Raw genomic sequence first — 21,199 nt, forward strand, 5'->3', positions numbered from 1 at the left:
TAGGAGACTTCATAGAACATATTCCCCCAAATAATCAGAACTGGGCAAAACGAGCAGCTTATTTCTAAAGTACAAAATGACCCTATAAATGGATAGGTAATTTTGTTTTATTTTGGAACTTTTTCCTGGTTTCACTCTTTTTAACACCAGTGGAAGGTGAAGTGCAGGAAAAATTAATTTTGCAGGTGGTAAAATGCCGGGTCCCTTCAGCAGTGCTCTGTGAATAAAGGGTCCCCAAAGGGAGGTGTCAGTGGTGATTCTGAAGTGTGTTTTGGAAGACCTGGGGCAATCCAGAATGTAACCAGAGAAGGCAGGGAACTTCCTTTGGGATGGCTAAGCAGTCAGGCTTTGGACTATGAGGTGCCTGGGCAGGGATTCCCAACCTGATAGTGCCACAAAGCCACCTGGGGCTGACTGAAACAGGACCTTCAGACACCTGTCAGTTCACGGGGCTCTGAGGCAAGTGCTGATGCACCGTGGGGTTGGGAACCACTGTTCCAGGTAAGATACAATTGTGTCGTATTTTCCTAGGACCTCAGCCTCTTATACATTCATAGGGACAGATGAGGAAACAGAGGGTCAGAGAAGTTCAACAAACTACCCAAGAGGGCACAATGAGCTAGAGGGAGGCCATGAAGGAGGGACAGATTGTCTCATTCATCAATATATACCTGGTTCTCGCCCATGCCTTGGCACATAGAAAGTGCTCAATAAATGCCTGTGGGCAGTTGATTAGATAGGCAGATGACTGACTGAGACTGAGCCCGATTCTTCACTGTCTGACCAGTAGTTTTTTGGGTTTTGTTTTGATTTTTGATAACACACTATCAGCCTCCATAGTTTCTTACAGGCTGAAACCCAAATGTTTTATCACGCAATTTTTAAAATTGAGATATAATCCACATACCATAAGATTCACCTTTTTAAAGTGTGCAATTCAGCAGTTTCAGTACGTTCAGAAAATTGTGCAAACATCACCACTCTCTAATTCCAGAACATTTTCATCACCTCAGAAAAATCCCATACCCATTAGCAGCCTTTCCTATTCTCTTCTCCCCCACCCCCTGGCAACCACTTAATGTACTTTCTGTCGCTATGGATTTGACTGTTCTAGATCTTTTATATAAATGGAACCATGTAATACGTGGCCTTTTGTGCTTGGCATCTTTCACTCAGCATAATGTTTTCAGTATTCATCTGTATGTAGTATGTATCAATAATTCATTCCTTTTTAGGGCCAAATAATATTCCATTGTATGAAAAACAAATTTATGCTGCAAATTATCTGAAAGCTTCCTTCCCCCTTTTTTTTCCATTAATTTTTTTGAATGTCCATTGATATCCCAGTTTTCCTATCATTGACTTGCAGATTTGGAAAAACTCTTCAAGAAAATCTAGCCTGCATCCAAAAAAAAATATACCAGTATGCTTCCAGCTTTTTTCCACAGATTCTGGCCACCCCTCAGCCCCTGGAGAAGAAAATAGCAAAGAAAGCCAGTTGCCCAAGGTTTACAAGCTATAATCAAACAGAATGGGATCCCCTGGTGGTGTGTGAACAGAGATGAGATCGCCATCCGCAGCAGCCTGCTGGCCAGACTCCAGGGGGCTTCCTCCCCCGCCCTCTCCCCCCCCTCCCCCTCCCAGGATTACGGGGAGGCCTGTCTGGCTTTCGGGAACAATGGAACAAAGAGGCCTCCGCGAGGTTGCAGGAACCTGTTTGACCGAGATTGCCGCTGTAATGAATCAGGCTCCAGAAACTACTTCCACCTCCTCCCTGCACAAACACCCCTGGGCCCGAAGCTGCGTCTCGCCCCAAAGGAGCCCAAGCTGGGGCTTGTTACCGGGAAGCTGGAAGAAATGTGCTGGGGGTGGGGGGCGGGGGAGGAGCTCACAGCATCTTTCCTTGGTGGGGGGGTGGGGGCGGGGGCGGGGGGGCGGGGGGCCTGGCCTGCTCAGGGCTGGGAAAGGGAAAGGCTTTTCTGTGAAAGTCCCCGAGTCTGCGACTAGTCAGTCATTACTCTCAGGTCACTGATGTGTAACCGGGCCAGAGGGGCCTGGCTGCAGGACTAGGAATTTCATTCCTACCCAGACAGTACTTCCTCATATACCTTGCTTTTGCTAACAAGCTACATGGGGCCCACCGCGCCAACCAAACCCCTCGCCAAAGAAAACGGGTCATACATCCAGGAAAATAATACAGCTCTCCTTAAAGAGCTCACAGTCTGGAGGAACTGTGCTGTGAGCTTTATGGAGGTGGTCCTATTTGGTCCCTAAAGCCACCCTGTGATATATGCATAATAATTATCATCCCAGCGTCAGATGAGAAAAGTGATTCTTAAGGGTTAAATGACTCGCCCAGATCACTCGATGTATCTAAGCCAAGATTCAAATTCTATCAGGCTTTCTTGACCTCTGAATTCATTCTGATTCTGAGGAAGAAGGTGATGATGGTGGTGACTTACTGTATGCTTAGGTGACAGAGCAACCCCACGTGGGAGGTGCTACTTTTATTTCCACTTTACAACTGATGAAGCTGAGGCCCAGAGCAGCTGACTTGCTGGGAAGCAGTGGAGCGGGAATTAAGCTCAGAGCTGTCTGGCTCCCCAGCCGCACCCTGAACCACAAGGCCCCGCCTTGTGTCTGCCGGCCCTTCGGAGTTACTACCCCTGAGGACGTCTGGGTGACCATTTAGCCCGCCCTCCTTCCTCTCTGCTGTCCTTTACCACCCCCTGCACCTCCAACATTTGAAAGACCCAGAGACGTTCAACGACGCGCTTGAGATCACACGGTTAGAGGCACAGCGGACACAGAAGCTTAGATTTCTGGTTGGCTCCTCTGGTCACTGTCCATCTGACCACACTGCCGTGTCCAGGACTTCCCAGCCAGCTGCAGGCTCTGGGCATGCGCAAAGCCGCTGCAAGGAATGGGGGCGGAGGGAGCCGAGAGCGCACGAGAAAGAAGAGGGAGTGAGGGGAGCGAGCGGAGCCATCTGGAAGCTTGAGCGCCCGATCAATGAAGAAAAGTCAAACTTCCTCCCTACTGATGTTTCCAAATTTGGAATCTACGATTTTTCAGCAGCAGCAATAACAAAGGTCTGAGTGACCCGGGTCTCCCAGGGGCTCTCACAGCGGTTCTGACATTCGCAGCCGAGAGCTTGTGTTCGGGGATTGCAGTGACTGCTCTCCGGCCCCGAGCGTAATCGCTAGGTCTCTTCTGCGGTGAGCTCTCATCCTCGTTGCCCCTGCAGGCGGGCCTGGCTGGGAAGGACATTTCCGGCTCTCTGGTCTTGCCCGGTGCCCTGTGGTGCGGCCCGGCTTCCTCTTTCACAGCCTCCTCTCAGCTCCTGCGCTCAGAATGCCGCCAGAGCTACTGTGTGACAGGTTTGAAAATGAACTAGTCTCCCCGGCCGCCCCCAGATGTGTCTGCATCAGGCTGACATCTTCTTTAGAACAGTCGATGAACGGTTCACAAAGCGGCGTTTCTACGTGAGCGCATGCTGGATGGATATCCTCCAAGGGCACTGGCAATATTAGCACTAACAAGCTGGAAATGCGCGAACCGGCTGCCGTCTGCGCCTGCGGAACACAACCAGTGAGGGGCCCCGAATCAAAGTCTCCAAGCCCTTGTTCCAACCGAGTTTCAACAGCCTCGGTTTCGTTTTTGACACCTGTTGCCTCAGATAGGCAACTGCTTAACTGAGCTTCTAAATTTAAATTTGATTTGTCAAATTTAAAATTCGGTTCTTGCTAAATGTAGTTCCGGCCCTTAAATATCAACACATTTAATCTTCACAGCAGCCCTACTGTACGCAGTAGGTACCGTCACTATCATCTTCCCCGATATGCGGATAGGGAAACAAAGGCATGGAGAAGTTAAGTAGCGTCCCCAGGTCACGTGACTAATCAGCGGTAGAACTGGGATTCCAGCCCAGGCAGTCCAGCCCTAAGCCCAAGCTCTGTAACTACCACCTACGCTCCTCTGTATAGCAAAGCTGTACCGCTGGACTTTTCCACCAATGCTGGGCCCCGAGAGCTAGGAGACAGAGCGGAGAAGGAGGGCTGTAGTAAGGAGTGTCAGGGTGTTCTGATGTCGCAGGTGCCATCTCGGAACCATGGGGCCCACACGATGTCCCCCGGTTCTGAGCGGATGTCTCACTCTAACAGGTGACTGGGCGACTCGCCTTGTCTGGGAGGTGCTCTCCTTGTCCTCCCTAGGCTCCCAAAGGGCCCAGCTTCAGATGCCCTGCCGCAGCTTTCTGAGACTTCCACACTTCCTGAGTGGGCCTTTCTGCGAGGGGACCTCGCAGGTGACTGCCCTCCACACCTGTGTGTCCCAGCACCTGGCCCTGGGTCTAATACATGTGGGCACTCAGAACATACCTGCCCGATGAAAAATGAATCCCTCCCATTAACACTTGAAATGAATTAAATGTTGATGGAGTGGGAAAGAAAGACAGAAAATCTTTGCAGTTCCTTCTGCAAATGCCACACATGATAACAGCGGTATCATTATTATCAATGAGCCCCCAAGGTAATAAGGGAGCTGTTTTCTCCATCCTCAGATGATAAGATGGAAGCCCCAGAGAGGTTAAGTGACCTGTGCAGGGTCTTCAAACTCCAGACACAACCTCCAAGCTGCGTGATGCCTGCTTATCTGTGTCGTCTGCTGTAGAAGCAATAGCCACAGGATTGGGCCAAACAGCCCGGCTTCCCAAGCCTAGGCCTGTCTCCAGGGGCGAGACCCCGAGTCCCGTAACTGCACACGGTGTGGCGGCAGGGAGGGTCTTTCAGTGACTCTATGGAATGAGCACCGCCAGTCCCCGAGGTTGGGTCCAGAGGATGGTGTGAGAGCCGGGTGGGCAGCACGCTGAGGGCCTGGGCCTGTTACTTTGGGGCCACTGCTTGGTCTGAGACACACGTGTCTCTGCCAAACAGGCCTTGGTTCCTGCCATGGCTGCGACTGGCCTGGAACTGGTCCCCCAGGGCTTGTGCAGCCTCATTCCCACCAGGCTCTCTCTGCCTGGAAAGGAGGAGAGCATAATCACCGGCTTCCCCTCCCACAGGATGTGATTCCCAGAGGTCTCTGGCTCGCCGTGGGAAACCTGGCCCATCCTGAGCCCTCGACCCCGGGTCGTGGGATCTCAGGGTCCAGGCCTGTGTGGCAGGGACAGAGTCACAGCTTTCACAGCACCGGGCCCCTCTTCTTTAGTTAGCGCCACCTCTGAGATTCCAGGCGCACTCAGGGAAATCGCTGAGACAGCCAACCTAACAGGCTGTAGCTGGGGAGTGTGTGGCTTAGCGGCAGGTTAGAAGGAGGGGAAGGAACCCTGATTACTCCGGGGGAGGGCAGGGGCCGGCCACCAGCCCCCCTCTGCACCCAGGTGTCTCCTCATGCCCCTGCCCTTGCTTCCCTCACATTGAAGCTCTTACACTGGGCACTGGGCTCTCAAGCACAAATTCGAGCAAGAAGATGCAGCAGTTTTGGTAGGAATGTGGAGACCACAGGTGGATTGTGGAAACGGCTCTTGACCTGCAGACCAAAGACCTGAGTTAGAATCCTGGCTCTGCCACTTGCTGGCGTGTCGTGCTGGGCAAGTCAGGTACTCTCCCTGTGTCTCAACTTCATCCTCTTTAAAATGGAGATAAAAACATCTTCCTAACCTCCATCAGGACTAGATGTGAAGATTAAATACAAAAGGACTCAGTAGCCAGTAAATGCTCAAGAAATACTCATAAAGTCAAAGTTGGGCTACATGATCGCAGACTTCCTGCATGTAAAGAACAATGTCCTGTGTTCATAAAGGAAGAAGTTGGGAGACGAACTTCTTGAGAAAAAAGGAGATTTCAGCTGGATGCAAGAAAACGACTCTTGTCTGTCTGGGTTATTGACCTATAGTGGACCTCTAGGGAGGTCCGAGGGGCTCAGCCCTGGAAACATTCAAGAGAGAAGACAGACAAATGTTCTGGGTGGGGCTATATACACCTGCCTGAATCTGTGGGATGTTTGGGAGTCCCTTCTGGCTTTGAAAATGGCTGCTTCTCTAACTAATGACCGCAGAGAATTGTCCTCTAGTTTCAATGGTGAAATAATTGCTAGCCTACAAATTTCAAAATAATATTTCCTCTTTTTTCTTAACCTACCTCTGAAAAAAATTATGGGCTACTCCTTTTGAGAGCTACATGGCCACAATCTTAAAAGGCCTCTTAGCTGGGTATATCACTGATAAAGGAAACAGTCATTAATTTCAAACTCATTCATTCATTCATATAATTGCAACTGTGAGCTGTCTTCTGCTTCACACTGAATTACAAAAGCGAAATGTGGCTTCCTACACCTGTCTTCCTGGTCAAAAAGGGAGGATCCACAGTGGACGCGTCCCTTTTCCAGCTCACCTGTTTTACAAAGAAATAGTTACTGTCCCTAAGAGGAAACTGAACTTCTAACTTAAAATGTTAGCGACTGAATCCCTGCGAGGCCAGTGCGACTGCCTTAATTCCGCTTTCCCAGATGAATGAGAATCCATTCCAACAGGTCTATATTCAAGGCTGGGGAATAATGGGGGGAAAGGTATGGGGCTTGTGAGCCTTGGATCAGGAATATCCAAATTAGCTTAATGACTTTAAAACAAAGTAATTAAACCGTGCTTTAACCACGTACTGAGGCGAGGTACTCATAGTCATACCGCCTGGTACGGCCACCCCTGCAGACTTCAGTCACTGAGTCAGCAACAGGGCCCGGAAGGAATAGCTCCATGATACACCACCTCCTGGTGTAACTGCTTGGGAGTACGTCTTCTCTGACACACGGGGCCGAGACTGTGTCTAGCCGCCCCCTTGTGCCCAGATCATTGCACTTAAGACATATGCATTGAACGAACAGATGAGTGGCCAGGTTCCTTGTATTCAAGCAGAAGATTGTCAGAGCATTTCAGAAGAATAATGGCTAAACCTTACTATGTGCCAGGCACCATCTAAGTACCATAGAGACACTAACACATTTAACTAACAGTCATTCTATGAAATAGGTACTATTATTATCATCCCCGTTTTACAGTTGAGAAACCAAGACATTAAATAACTTGCCCTAAGTCACACTCTAAATGGCAGACCCAGGATTTGGACTGTTTGCCCCAAGTGTCCTTTGTGTTGAAACATCATGCTGGGCTCCCTCCCTAAAGAACAGGTTCTGTTCTGTTCTTGGAAATATTCAGGGATGCAGAAGGATGATGCCCATTATAAAATCCATCATCCTGAACCCCAAAAAGCTGCCCTTGACTCCGGAAGAAACTTCCCCAGCTTTTGTCAACTCAATTATTAATTTATTCTGGGCATGTCTTTTGAGCTTTGCTCCTCCATAGACAGAAAGAACATCCTCCTCACAAAAACTTTTTGTATTCTTGAACATAGGCATTAAGCCACAATTTTGACTTCTCTTGTTTATGTAAAAACTCCAATCCATTTGATTTTTCTTGCAGGACCCAGTTTTCGTTCCTTCAATCTTTCTCTTTTTATCTCCAAACCTGCTCTAAAACATAGAAACGATCCCTGTATGTACATTCTTATTCATAAATCCCGTTATGTGGGTTTTTCCATCAGAAAACCACAGTGCCATCTTGTGTGTTCGGCTTCCGTTCAGATCTTCTCCCTCTACAACCCTGTGCCTAGACAGTTTCTGCCTGCCCTTTATGTGAGTTAGTCTTTTGCCCTTCAAGTTTACTTTCTACCTGAATTCGGGTCTGTGTGGTTGAGTTTCATCCTCTTTGTGAATTTCTGATTTGTCACCTGTGATTCTCCTCTTCCAGAGTACTGGCAACATCACCTTATTTATTGCCATTCATCTCTTCTCGGCTGCTCAAAGCAGTCACTGAATCTGTTGAGGAGAAGTCCCCTGTTGCAGTCTGTGTATAATGATACTTATACATCCGCAGATAACCCAGGTGGCACCATAGTCCCCGTCCTGTGACACGGCGACACACCCAGAGAAGGAAGATCCGTAGTGTCCAAGTAGCAGCAGCCAGTGGCACTCTGGAGGGATTTGACTTTCTCGGCCACACATCAGGCAGCAAGAAGAGTATCCCTACCTCCACCCCCATCTCCACCCCAACCCCTACAGTAATAGATAATGAGCGCTGAAACACAAGGCCCCATCCATCCCAAGTGTCTGTCATACGATCTAATTTGTCATATAGTTCAGAGCATAGGTGGAAAAATCACCTCGGCCACCCGGATCTCTGCTGGAGAGGGCGGCGGGCCATAACGACCCTCTTCTCTACTAGCAGGGTAGCTCTGCCTTCCAGGTAACAAGGCCTGAGGGGGCCGAGTCGGAATCTTTAGTGTGATCTAGCTACAGTTAAAGAGACTACACCCACTCAAAGCGGAGCTCCTAAGAAGAGTGTGCATTTTGCCTAGAATATGTTAACTATGAGGAAGTGCAGAGAAAAACCTTTCCCAAGAGGCCCCAGGTAGCCAAACAAAGGCTAGGTTGCCGGAGAGAGGAGAGGTGTGTTCAACAGAGGCCACAGAGAGGGGCTTAGAATGGCTGGGGCCCCCAACAAAAGAAGGAAGCTTTTACAAAGAAAGAGCGGTGGCCGTACTGAATTTCTAAGTAGTGGGTGAGCTAGTTGCTTATACAGAAGGCAAATTTCAGGCCACAAATTCATCTATGCAAGAGATACAACTGTATTTTCTAGAACTGAACCTAGACTTTACCACTGGATGGTGGAAACTGGGTCTGACAATGAATGGTCTCCCCTCCCCCACCCACCGTCCCTCGGGATCCGGCGTCTTCTGGTTCTCAGGTATGATGTGTGAAGTGTGCATCTGGTCAGAGTTATCATCATCACCTATCCATGCTGGCATCTGCAGAGAAGTCCGTCATTCTGTCTGGACTCTAGCTTTATGCCAGGGTCACCACTGGTCCCCTTCATCCCAACTGCTGGACTTCTTCAGATCTGCCCCCTCCACTAGCCTTGTCCGTGTTCCTCAAAACCACAGAGAACTCGGTGGGGCCTCCTCACACTCTTCTCTGCCCTAGTCTTCCTGCACCAGAGGATTCGCCAAGAGAATCTGAGGTCTTTCCATTTTCATGAGTTTTAGAACAAAGCACGAATCCCCTGTACTCTGGGACTCCCTGAAAGTGTGGAGTTTCTCTACATGGGCTCGCTTTCGCGCACGTGCACATGTACACACAAACACATACACACAGGCACAGAGCTTATTCTCAGGGACTTGCCAGAAGCTAAACTCTTTGTTTCTACCTTGGAGTGGGGCAGAGATGCTGAGGGTTTAGGCTGTCCTTTCTCTTACTAGACATTCTTCCAAAATTTTTGTCTATGATATAAAGTTCATCTTTCTCATTTCTTCAAGATTTAGGCTTTCTGTGCTCTTGAAGCTATGAGTTTGTCCTTTGAGGCTTGTCTCTGCTTTTCTTATGAATCATCGCTCCCCTGGGGGGCAATGAATGCTTCGAATTGAATAAAGGGAAGGCAGAGCATGCAGGGAAATGGTGACGAGGGGAGGGAACCCTATTTACTATCTCAAAGCTTTGAAACCAACTGTCAGTCAGAAGCCCACTTAGTCTGAAGGTTGTGGGAACTCCAGGTTGTAGAAAACTAAGGATCCAGGCTAAACAGTTTTGCTCCATAGAGCAAATGCTATGGGGAACTCTCAGGGATAGTATCGATAAATTATCAGTTTTAAGAGATGGCACAGAGCACTGAGGACCAGACAGGAGTTTCTCTGTTCTGAGGTTGCACTTTCTGACACAAGGCTGGTCAATTTTCATATGCAATTTCGTTTTCCGTTACAACCAGACACTTCCCTGGGAAACTTTCAATTTCTTCATTCAAAATGTTTATTGTTTCCTTTGAAGAAGCTGCTTTGTGGCTGGAGTTCTCATCTGACTCATTTTATAGGATAATCCTATAATTGAGGGTATGCACCAAATGGCCTAAGAAACACTTGTGGAGTAACGGCACTCTGCTCTCCACATTAGAAGCTATGCACAGGGCTTACTCACCCTCCTTGAATCCCGCTTCAGATGGCTATGAGTTCCTGGAGATCCTGAAGCAGGTTGCTCGGGACAACACGGACAACCCTGACCTGAGCATCGTGTGGATCGACCCAGACGACTTTCCTCTGGTGAGTGCCTCAGAGTGGGGCCCCGTCCCTGGCCACCTTCACAGCCTCATGTTTGTGTTTAGTGTGAGACCTGGATGCACGAAGGAGGATGTGAAATAGAAGGGGCACTTGCAGAAGCTCAGTGGCTGTCCCCACCTGCTGTGGGAGATCTTAGCCCCTGGGGCAACATTGAACTTAGGGCCTGGTGCCCACCCGACATGGTTATTATTATTATTATTGTTAATAATATTATTAATAATTATTATTATTGTATTATTGTTATTATCATTATTATTATTGTTAATATAATAATATTATTATTATTGTTGTTATTATAATAATAATAATTATTATTATTATTGTTCTCACCCCCTAGAGGCCAGAAGTCCTTCTGCAGGGCCCACTCAAGGGTGTTGGGTGAAATTCTTCTGCCAGCAGTTCCACAGCTGCCCTTCACCCCACCACCACACCACCCCTTACTATAACCTCTTTCATTTTCTGGGTGGAGACCATCGCTGTGAGGCAACCTGAGTTACTAAGTAATAAATGTGCAGAGATGAACATTTTGCATAGAGTTAAGAACAACCTCTGCTGGAAGTTCCCTGGCAGTCCAGCGGTTAGGACTCTGCACTTCCTCTGCAGGGTGCACGGGTTCAATCCCTGGTGGGGGAACTAAGACCCCGCAAGCCTCGCAGCCAGGAAAAAAAAAAAAAAACCCTCAGGGAGGGCAGAGACCCTGCCTGTCTCGTTCAGCATGTTCTCCCAGGTCCTTAAAGCCCAAACTCTTGCTGGGTCAGTGATCAATGGCCAGAAAGCCTTGCTTATGCTTTGTTTTAAAGAGAATAAACAGAATTTGTACAATACATGAGCCCAGTGGTAATGATAGTGAGGGTGGCTAATAGACTATCTGCCTAGAACTATGGTAAATTCTTTCCATGCATCATCTCATCCAATCCTCCAAACAACCCTGTGAAGTACAGACTATTATAATCCCTTTTTTTTTTTTTTTTTTTTTTGCGGTACGCGGGCCTCTCACTGTTGTGGCCTCTCCCGTTGCGGAGCACAGGCTCCGGACGCCCCCGCTCAGCGGCCATGGCTCACGGACTCACCCGCTCCGCGGTATGTGGGATCTTCCCGGACCGGGGCACGAACCCGTGTCCCCTGCATCGGCAGGCGGACTCTCAACCACTGTGCCACCAGGGAAGCCCTATAATCCCTATCTTACAGGTGAAAAGAATGACAGCTGGAGAGGTTAAAGCTGTAAGTGGTAGATATACTCTTCCAGTCCCCATGAGACCATATATTTGTTTGGGAGACTTTTTTTTCTTTCTTTCTTTCTTTTTTTGGCTGTGTTGGGTCTTAGTTGCAGCATGCAGGATCTACACTGAGGCATGCGGGATCTTTTCCTTGCAGTGTGTGGGCTTCTCTACAGTTGCGGCACACGATCTTCTTCTCTAGTGGGCTTCTCTCTAGTTGTGGTGTGCAGGTTTTTCTCTCTCTAGTTGTGGCGCACGGGCTCCAGAGCGCGAGGGCTCTGCAGTTTTGCGGCACGCGGGCTCTCTCGTTGAGGCGTGAGAGCTCAGTAGTTGTGGCACAAGGGCCCAGTTGCCCTGCAGCATGTGGGATCTTAGTTCCCCGACCAGGGATTGAACCTGCGCCCTCTGCATTGGAAGGCGGATTCTTCACCACTGGACCCCCAGGGAAGTCCCATGTTTGGGAGACTTTCTACCACTGAATATCTCCATTTTCTTAGCCCCATGGCCCCTTACTTTTTTAGTCCTGCCCTAGTCAGAGATTAGTCCTCATGGAACCCAAGTCTGGATGAATGAAGAAGCCCTCTTCTTACTCGTGTGCCCACTTACAGCACACCACTGCTTTCCCGGGCATCTCACGAGCAGAGTGGTGCAAGGTAAGGGATTTTTAAGTGAGACATTGAGAGAGAGGTGGAGGGAAATGGCTCATTCACCACACATAAACTGTAAAAAGCCACAAGTGACTTGGGAATCAGCTTTGGACTATCTCTGTAATATTCTTCCTTACAGCTGTAGAAGCTTTTATATTACATGCTTTCACAGTTTGTGTTATGACTTTTTTTTTTCGTGTTTATTTAAAGTGCTGAACGCTGGGGCCAAGTCTTCAATTTCCTCAGTGCCCACAGCTGTTTTGGAGACCTGTAACCAATGGTGACCTAATTACTGTGATGGGATGGCAGGTGGGTCCAGCCACAAAAAGTGGCTTTAACAGGGAATGCCTTCTGCCTGCTGTCTAATTTTATTTTTTGTGGATACAGCTTGTTGCCTATTGGGAAAAGACTTTCAAGATTGACCTATTCAAGCCACAGATTGGAGTGGTGAATGTTACAGATGTGAGTATACCTCGTGAAAGTTTGCTCGGGTGCCCTCAGCCTGCCCTGGTTTCTGCCATGCAGCCCAGACTATGAGATCACGTATAGGAGCCTGGCCCCATGTGAAATGAGCAGGACCCTTGGCCTTGCCAAAGCTCAGGAGACTTGCCAGTGTGGCCCAATCCTAGTCTGAGCCAGTCCCAGCCTATTGTTCCATGGTTCTCTTCCATGGGCACATTTCCTTGCTTTGGGAGCCAGCCTAACCTGGTTCACTGACTATTTAGAACTTTCCACACAAGTAAACTCTCCTATATTTTCTTCCAAAGCCCAACAAGGTCTCTTTGCACAAGGGAGTTGTTATTGCTCAATGGGTGATGGGGAAGCTGTGGCCCAGAAGCCCATGGAGGCAATCACCATTGTGTGTGTGTGTATGTGTGTGTGTGTGTGTGTGTGTGTGTGTATGTTCATGAATATATGATATATAGGATCTATATGAAACTTCTGGTAGGACAGCCATGAAACTACCACCAATGAGACTAGGGATGGGGTCAGGGCAGCCAGAAATACTTTTGCTTTTCACCTGTATCCTACTGTTCTGTTTTAAAATGTTTTAACTTAAGCAGAATTTTAAATTATTATTATTTATTATTATTATTAATCTTAAAAGTAGTTTACAAACTAAAGAAATGTAGAATTTCCCAGGTGACTGAACATCTACCAACAGGATAAAAGGACATTGCTAACTGGCCATAGATACATACAATAGAAAAAAATATATCTATATGCAATGGAATGCACCTTTCCTTTTAGGTTGCACAAACAGGCTACTACACACGCCATTCTGCAGCTAAGCATTTCCATTTAACAGTGTGCACATATTCCTGACAAGTGTAAGTGACCTGGAGCCCACTCAGCACAGCTGCTTGGCGCCCCCTGGCCTTGCTGACCCTTCGTGCACTCACTCACTCACTCATTCTGTCTCTGGCTGCAGGCTGACAGTGTCTGGATGGAGATTCCAGATGGTGATGACCTGCCCACAGCTGAGGAGCTGGAAGACTGGATTGAGGATGTGCTTTCTGGGAAGATAAACACTGAGGATGATGACGGCGAAGATGAAGATGATGAAGAGGATGACGACGACGATGATGACAATGACAATTCTGACGAAGAGGATGATGACAGTGATGACGATGAGGACTAGCCCCCAACTCCAGCTGATTTTCATGAAAACAGAAGCACAGCTACCCACCCCCATGCAGACAGCACAAGGTAGCCGCAAGCAGCCCTGGCCCACGTCCAGCCAGCTCCTTTCCCTTTTCCAACATCTCTTTTCCCACTTCCTTCTCACCAGGAGATGTGCAACTCAGCAAATGCCTTTCTAAATCCAGCAATCCCACTCAGCAAGAACAGTGGGGAATTTTTCCCATGTCGACGGTCTGGACTGTTATGAAAAAACTCTCGTTCTTTGCCTGTTCATCAGTGGCCATGGCAGTGCCCGAATCTGGCAGTCTGGGGAGAGCAATCCCCAAACACCTTGACTCAAATTTACCTGTTGTCTTTGACTATGGCGGTAACAGAATTCACAGCTTGCTAACTCACAAGCGTGGTGTGACCTTATAACCAGAGCCCGGGGAAGACACACAATCCACGTAGCCCCCATGCCTACAACGTCAGTTAGGATCCCTCCTAAAGCCAAGAGGATCCCTCTTAGGGAAGCCTCAGGCTTGGAAACAAGTTTATAAATCAGCTTCTCTTGCTTCTGTTAAACTTATTTTAAGTGTAGGTCAGACCATTATGAACTCACATCCAAACCTTTGGATGGCTATTGAGAGGCAGGTCTTGAAAAACATGTGTACTGATGTCACCATCATTTCTAGTATATTAGGATACTGGGATGGGAGGTTGATTTGCTCTCTGAACTTCCCTCTAGGTGACCGTCTTGCATAGACACACAGGGGTTTGTTTTAATTCTTTCTGATGGCTTTAGGTCTCTGATTGGGTCAGCTGGCATCCTAGCCTGAGCTGGGATCCTGATAACCCCCCTCTTTTTTTTTTTTTTTTGTGGTACGCGGGCCTCTCACTGTTGTGGCCTCTCCCGTTGCGGAGCACAGGCTCCGGACGCGCAGGCTCAGCGGCCATGGCTCACGGGCCCAGCCGCTCCGCGGCATGTGGGATCTTCCCGGACCGGGGCACGAACCCGCGTCCCCCGCATCGGCAGGCGGACTCTCAACCACTGCGCCACCAGGGAAGCCCCCATATCCCCTCTTTTGCTCCTAGTCAGGCTTCCCATTCAGAGTCAAAGTTGGTTTAACCAGAGGGCAATTAACTCTCCATCTATCAGTGCTGCCACAGTTGAACAGAACAATAATAATTAGAGTTCATAATGATACCCTGAGGCACTGAAAAAAATCCCTCAGTGCCTTCCGAACTATCTAAAAGTTATATTGTGCTCGGTAGTTTTAGTGTTAAGTGTGCATTATAATGTTCTAATTTATTTTCTCAATCTTTTAACACACGTGTAAGACACTGCAAATTCTTTGAAAATAGGGCAATCCTTTATGGAATAGTAGCTAACTAACTCTGTCATTAAAGTTATATTTTGAAAATACTGAGACTGTCTTGAACATCCTCTCCTGAGTTTTTGTTTCTGCTCATTATCTCTGGGCGCCTGTTCTTCCTCTCTATTCTTTCTTCGTTTTCCTTTCTGGCCCCTCTTCCTCTGCCTGCCCTTGAAATGTTAGTCTTCCACAGTATCACTCAGCTCTAACATTCTTCCAAGACAGTTTATCGTCCATGCCCATCAGCTAATAACTTCCAAGTCTGGGTCTCTAACCTTGACCTCTCTCCTTAGCTTTAGACTCACTCATTCAACTGCTTCTGGACATCTTGGTTTGGACGTTGCACAAGTGCTTCAGACAACATCACAAAAGCCAAACTCATTACCTTCTCCCCTAAATGTCTCCTCCTCCTCTTCTTGGAGCCCCAGTTCAAATGATTAATATCACCATCTGTCCAACTGCCTGGGTGGTCCGAAGGGGTCCCCTTCCCCTCTGCTCCCATGGCATTTTGTGTATACCCCCAATCCTGGCACTCGTCATTTAAATGGTAGCACGTATTTGTATGTCTGTCCTTTCACTAAAACACAGGCTCCTTGGAGACAAGGAATTTATTTACTGTTGTATCCCCAACACCTAGCACTTTGCTCAGCGTGAAGTAGATACTCATTTATTGAACTGATGGGTGAATAATTGTTTGATCAGCACTGTTGGATCACAGTGCTTCCAAGGCCTCCTTAGTTTTATCCCTTCGCCTCCCAAAACAAGGCAGATGCTTCCCAAGCTGGGCTATGTTGCCATCCAGACAGGCCCAAATAAGTTCCTGGCGAGGTGAGTTTTCAAAGTGATCTTTGAAGCTAACCTTTCAAAGAGCCAAGGAATGTGCTCTGTCATGAAGGTGGTCTATTTCCCAGCCCAGGAAAATTCCCTGGTTCTTACAGGCCTGAGTAATATGCATGAAGTTTAAATCATGCTATGCTGCTCCTGTGCTGGAAGCACTGAGTGTTAAACTAGTACTATCTGTAAGTAGTAGTGCTGTTTAGTTATTGGTCTAAAACTTTCTCAGCTGTTATTTATTGAATGTTTGGTATGTGCCCAGTGCACTATGCTAGATGCTTCACGTGTATTGTCTCGTTTAATCCTTCCAAAGATCTTATGAGATGAGTTTTGTTATTTTCCCCATTTTACAGATGAGGAAACTGAAGGAGGCACAGAGGCCTCGAGTAATTTTCCCAGGGTCACACAAATACTTTAAAGGAGTGTAAATATAACCCCATTTTTATAGCTAAATCAAGGATTTAAACTATATTTAATTCCTTAAATTAAGCAATCAAAGGATTCCATTTCTTTTCTTCAGATGGTGTCCCAAGATGGACTCAAGTGAATTTCTCGTAATCCTTTTCACTGCTTAAGCCAAGATGCCCTTTCCCCTTTCATTCTGGAGGCAAGTAATCGATTATACAGTACTAGAAATGTAGGCTAATTAGAAGTGTGAGATCTGGCCATCCTGCTAGAAAACAAAATAAAACAAAAAATCATTGTGTTATCAAGAATGCACAATCATTTAGATATATTTCTTTAGAACATCATCTCATAGTTGAAATGAGCTTGTCTCTTCTGTAACAAGGTTGTGTACTGTCCAGGCCCTAGTTTATATTGCCCAGGAAGCCCTTTCTGTTAATGATGTCACCAGTCACAGGTCATTATCGAATAGCTTTTGATCAATAATCCCTGCTACACCCAGACACACACATCCCTTGAGTGGGTCCTATGGCCTGTCTTCAAACTTCCCACTCTCACCAGGGCTCCTCAACCCTGCTCAGTGAGCGTCAGAATCATGTCTGAGCTTATTTTAGAAAACACAGACTCCTGTCACCAGCCCAGACTTACTGATATACCGTCTCCAGAGTTGGGGCCTGACCCTCTCCATTTTTTTTTTTTTTTTGCGGTACGCGGGCCTCTCACTGTTGTGGCCTCTCCCGTTGCGGAGCACAGGCTCCGGATGCACAGGCTCAGCGGCCATGGCTCACGGGCCCAGCCGCTCCACGGTATGTGGGATCTTCCCGGACCGGGGCACGAACCCGTGTCCCCTGCATCGGCAGGCGGACACTCAAACACTGCGCCACCAGGGAAGCCCGACCCTCTCCATTTTAACAAGAGTCACTGGGGATGGATGCAAGTCAGCACTGACCACTGCTCTTGCCACTCCCCCCAGTCATCTCATCCAGCTACAGCTTCCAACTCTGTCTCTAGCCAGGCCTCTCCTGAGTTCCAAACCCCTCGTTCCAGCCGTCTCCCCTGGACAGCATCACCTGGATGTCCCATAGGCACCTTAGACCAACACAGCTTTGGGGCTTAAGGGGGGAGTGCCCTTAAAAAGTATTGATAGCTCTCTTTTCCTGACTGAGATCTGAACCAACTGAGAAATTAGCTCCAAAAGTCAGCAGTCCAAAATGTCGCCCTGATTACAGAGAAGCAGTAATTTGGAGACTAGAGATTAGGAGAATGGGCTTGCCAGCTTCCAGCCTTCAAGTGCAGGTCATCCAGGTGTGCAGAGAGGACCAGTGCTCTCAGCGCTCAAGGATGGAGAGGCAGGAGAAAAGGAGTGGAGCCCTCACACTAACTGCACCCTAAGCACTTCACTCTAAGAAACATGGACAAATGGCTACCGCCCATTAACCAGGTAACTCACGCCATCTCAGGACGGGAACAAGGACTGGACAAAAGGCCAGCAGTGTTTTGGGGAAAGTCCTTCACAGAAGCAGGGGAGTGGGGAAGAGGCATCCCCCTCTGACAACGTCCCAGCCAGAAACCTTAGAGCCATTTTGTTGTCTCCCACTTTCGCATCCAGTAGGGAGCAAGTCCAGTCCTCTTCTCTTCACTCGCTCTTACTGTGTAATTGGGGCTTTACAATCTCTCAGCTGGGTGACCACCAGTTTCTGACTGTACTTCCATCTCCAGCCGTGCACACTGCAATCAAACGATCTTTTGAAAATGAAAAACTGATCATGTCACACACATGCTTAAAATTCTTCAGAGGTTCTCTATTCCCAATAGGTGCTTAAAATTTGTTGTTGTTGTTGTTGTTTTTAAAGATGATGAGGCCAAAGGGCAGGTAATGAATGGAAAGTTTTCTGACGGCCAAACGTGGAGTCTAGACTGTGGGGCATGAGGTTGGGGAGGAACAATGAGGTAGGGCTTGTAAAACTAAAAGTCCTTGAAGAGTCTCTCCTCCACAAGAGGAAAGCGAAGTCTGAGTAGTGTTGACGCTGGGGATATCTGGGCTCAGGGATGAGGAGAGCACTGGCCTAGCTGGGGTGATCCATGCTGCAAGTGTGGAGCGCCATCTTGGAATGATGGCGTCCAAATGCCTCATCTGGATTATAGCACCCAGTTGTTATTGAAGCAGAAGTGGGGTCAGTACCACTGCCAACGAGCTAAGGGGCCAGGACCAGCTTTGTCATGGGGTAAAAACTGATTTCCTTTACAGGACACCGGCGGTCTATGTGAAGTGTCTCTCGTCTACCTTACCATCCTCATGTCTCATGACACCTCCCAACCATCTGCCCCTTTGCCCCTCTACCCTTAGAACCTGAATTTGGCCGAAGCTGCGTGGCTGTTTAACACCTCCAAGCCTTGGCTTATGCTGTTCCACCTACTGGAAAGCCTGTTCTTCCCCATCGGTGCCCGCCTGGCAAACTCCTATAGAGAAACACTCTGTGACACTTCCAGTCACGCCCCAGGCAAAAGGACCACCTCCTCTGCTGAGGCCTAGCTGCACCCCGTGGAGGCCTCTTACAGAACCTGCAATGTATTGTACTATTAAGTGTGTGTCTCCCCACCCCCACCCCCGGCCATTAGTCTGAAAGCAACCTTAGGGAAAAGACTTTCGCTGATTCTGTTCTATCCTCAGTGCCTAAACTCGGATTGGTACTTAATCTTTTTTATTTAATTTTTTTTTTTTTATACAGCAGGTTCTTATTAGTCATCCACTTTATACACATCAGTGTATACATGTCAATCCCAATCTCCCAATTCATCACACCCACCCCCTGCCGCTTCCCCCCCTTGGTGTCCATAGGTTTGTTCTCTACATCTGTGTCTCAATTTCTGCCCTGCAAATTGGTTCATCTGTACCATTTTTGTAGGTTCCATATATATGTGTTAATATGCGATACTTGTTTTTCTCTTTCTGACTTACTTCACTCTATATGACAGTCTCTAGATTCATCCACGTCTCTACAAATGACCCAGTTTCATTCCTTTTCGTGGCTGAGTAATATTCCATTGTGTATATATACCACATCTTCTTTATCCATTCGTCTGTCGATGGGCATTTAGGTTGCTTCCATGACCTGGCTATTGTAAATAGTGCTGCAATGAACATTGGGGTGCATGTGTCTTTTTGAATTATGGTTTTCTCTGGGTATATGCCCAGTAGTGGGATTGCTGGGTCATATGGTAATTCTCTTTTTAGTTCTTTAAGGAACCTCCATACTGTTCTCCATAGTGGCTGTATCAATTTACATTCCCACCAACAGTGCAAGAGGGTTCTCTTTTCTCCACACCCTCTCCAGCATTTGTTGTTTGTAGATTTTCTGATGATGCCCATTCTAACTGGTGTGAGGTGATACCTCATTGTAGTTTTGATTTGCATTTCTCTAATAATTAGTGATGTTGAGCAGCTTTTCATGTGCTTCTTGGCCATGTGTACGTCCTCTTTGGAGAAATGTCTATTTAGGTCTTCTGCCCATTTTTTTAATTGGTTGCTTGTTTTTTTAATAATGAGCTGCATGAGCTGCTTCTATATTTTGGAGATTAATCCTTTGCCTGTTGATTCATTTGCAAATATCTTCCCCCATTCTGAGGGTTGTCTTTTTGTCTTGTTTCCTTTGCTGTGCAAAAGCTTTTAAGTTTCATTAGGTCCCATTTGTTTATTTTTGTTTTTATTTCCATTACTCTAGGAGGTGGATCAGAAAAGTTCTTGCGGTGATTTATGTCAAACAGTGTTCTTCCTATGTTTTCCTCTAAGAGTTTCATAGTGTCCAGTCTTACATTTAGGTCTTTAATCCATTTTGAGTTTATTTTTGTGTCTGGTGTTAGGGAGTGTTCTAATTTCATTCTTTTACATGTAGCTGTCCAGTTTTCCCACCACCACTTATTGAAGAGACTGTCTTTTCTCTGTTGTGTATCCTTGCCTTCTTTGTCATACATTAGTTGACCATAGGTGCTTGGGTTTATCTCTGGGCTTTCTATCTTGTTCCATTGATCTATATTTCTGTTTTTGTGCCAGTACCATATTGTCTTGATTACTGTAGCTTTGTAGTATAGTCTGAAGTCAGGGAGTCTGATTCCTCCAGCTCTATTTTTTTCCCCTCAAGACTGCTTTGGCTATTTGGGGTCTTTTGTGTCTCCATACAAATTTTAAGATTTTTTGTTCTAGTTCTGTAAAAAATGCCATTGGTAATTTGATAGGGATTGCATTGAATCTGTAGATTGCTTTGGGTAGTATAGTCATTTTCACAGGATTGATTCTTCCAATCCAAGAACATGGTATATCTCTCCATCTGTTGGTATCATCTTTCATTTCTTTCAACAGTGCCTTATAGTTTTCTGCATACAGGTCTTCTGTCTCCCTAGGAAGGTTTATTCCTAGGTATTTTATTCTTTTTGTTGCAATGGTAAATAGGAGTGTTTCCTTAATTTCTCTTTCATATTTTTCATCATTAGTGTATAGGAATGCAAGAGGTTTCTGTGCATTAATTTTGTATCCTGCAACTTTACCAAATTCATTGATTAACTCTAGTAGTTTTCTGATGGCATCTTTAGGATTCTCTATGTATAGTATCATGTCATCTGCAAACAGTGACAGTTTTATTTCTTCTTTTCCAATTTGTATTCCTTTTATTTCTTTTTCTTCTCTCATTGCCGTAGCTAGGACTTCCAAAACTATGTTGAACAATAGTGGCAAGAGTGGACATCCTTGTCTTTTTCCTGATCTTAGAGGAAATGCTTTCAGTTTTTCACCGTTGAGAATGATGTTTGCTGTGGGTTGTTGTATATGGCCTTTATTATGTTGAGGTAGGTTCCCTCTATGCCCACTTTCTGGAGAGTTTTTATCATAAATAGGTGTTGAATTTTGTCAAAAGCTTTTTCTGCATCTATTGAGATGATCATATGGT

The 21,199-nt window shown here is 46.9% G+C and overlaps 1 protein-coding gene across 1 annotated transcript in view; it reads left to right on the forward strand.

The window, feature by feature from the left end:
• The window catches only part of CASQ2 (calsequestrin 2), a 63,636-nt gene extending 49,140 nt beyond the window's left edge, over positions 1–14,496 (forward strand). The window contains exons 9-11 of the mRNA XM_030869352.2: positions 10,039–10,139; positions 12,409–12,483; positions 13,454–14,496. Coding sequence (XP_030725212.1) covers positions 10,039–10,139; positions 12,409–12,483; positions 13,454–13,663 — 386 coding nt within the window. The 3' untranslated portion in view covers positions 13,664–14,496. The remainder of the gene's footprint in view (positions 1–10,038; positions 10,140–12,408; positions 12,484–13,453) is intronic.
• Positions 14,497–21,199: the final 6,703 nt, after the last annotated feature.

This window comes from Globicephala melas, chromosome 1, assembly GCF_963455315.2.
Source record: "Globicephala melas chromosome 1, mGloMel1.2, whole genome shotgun sequence".
Taxonomy (NCBI): Eukaryota; Metazoa; Chordata; class Mammalia; order Artiodactyla; family Delphinidae; genus Globicephala; species Globicephala melas.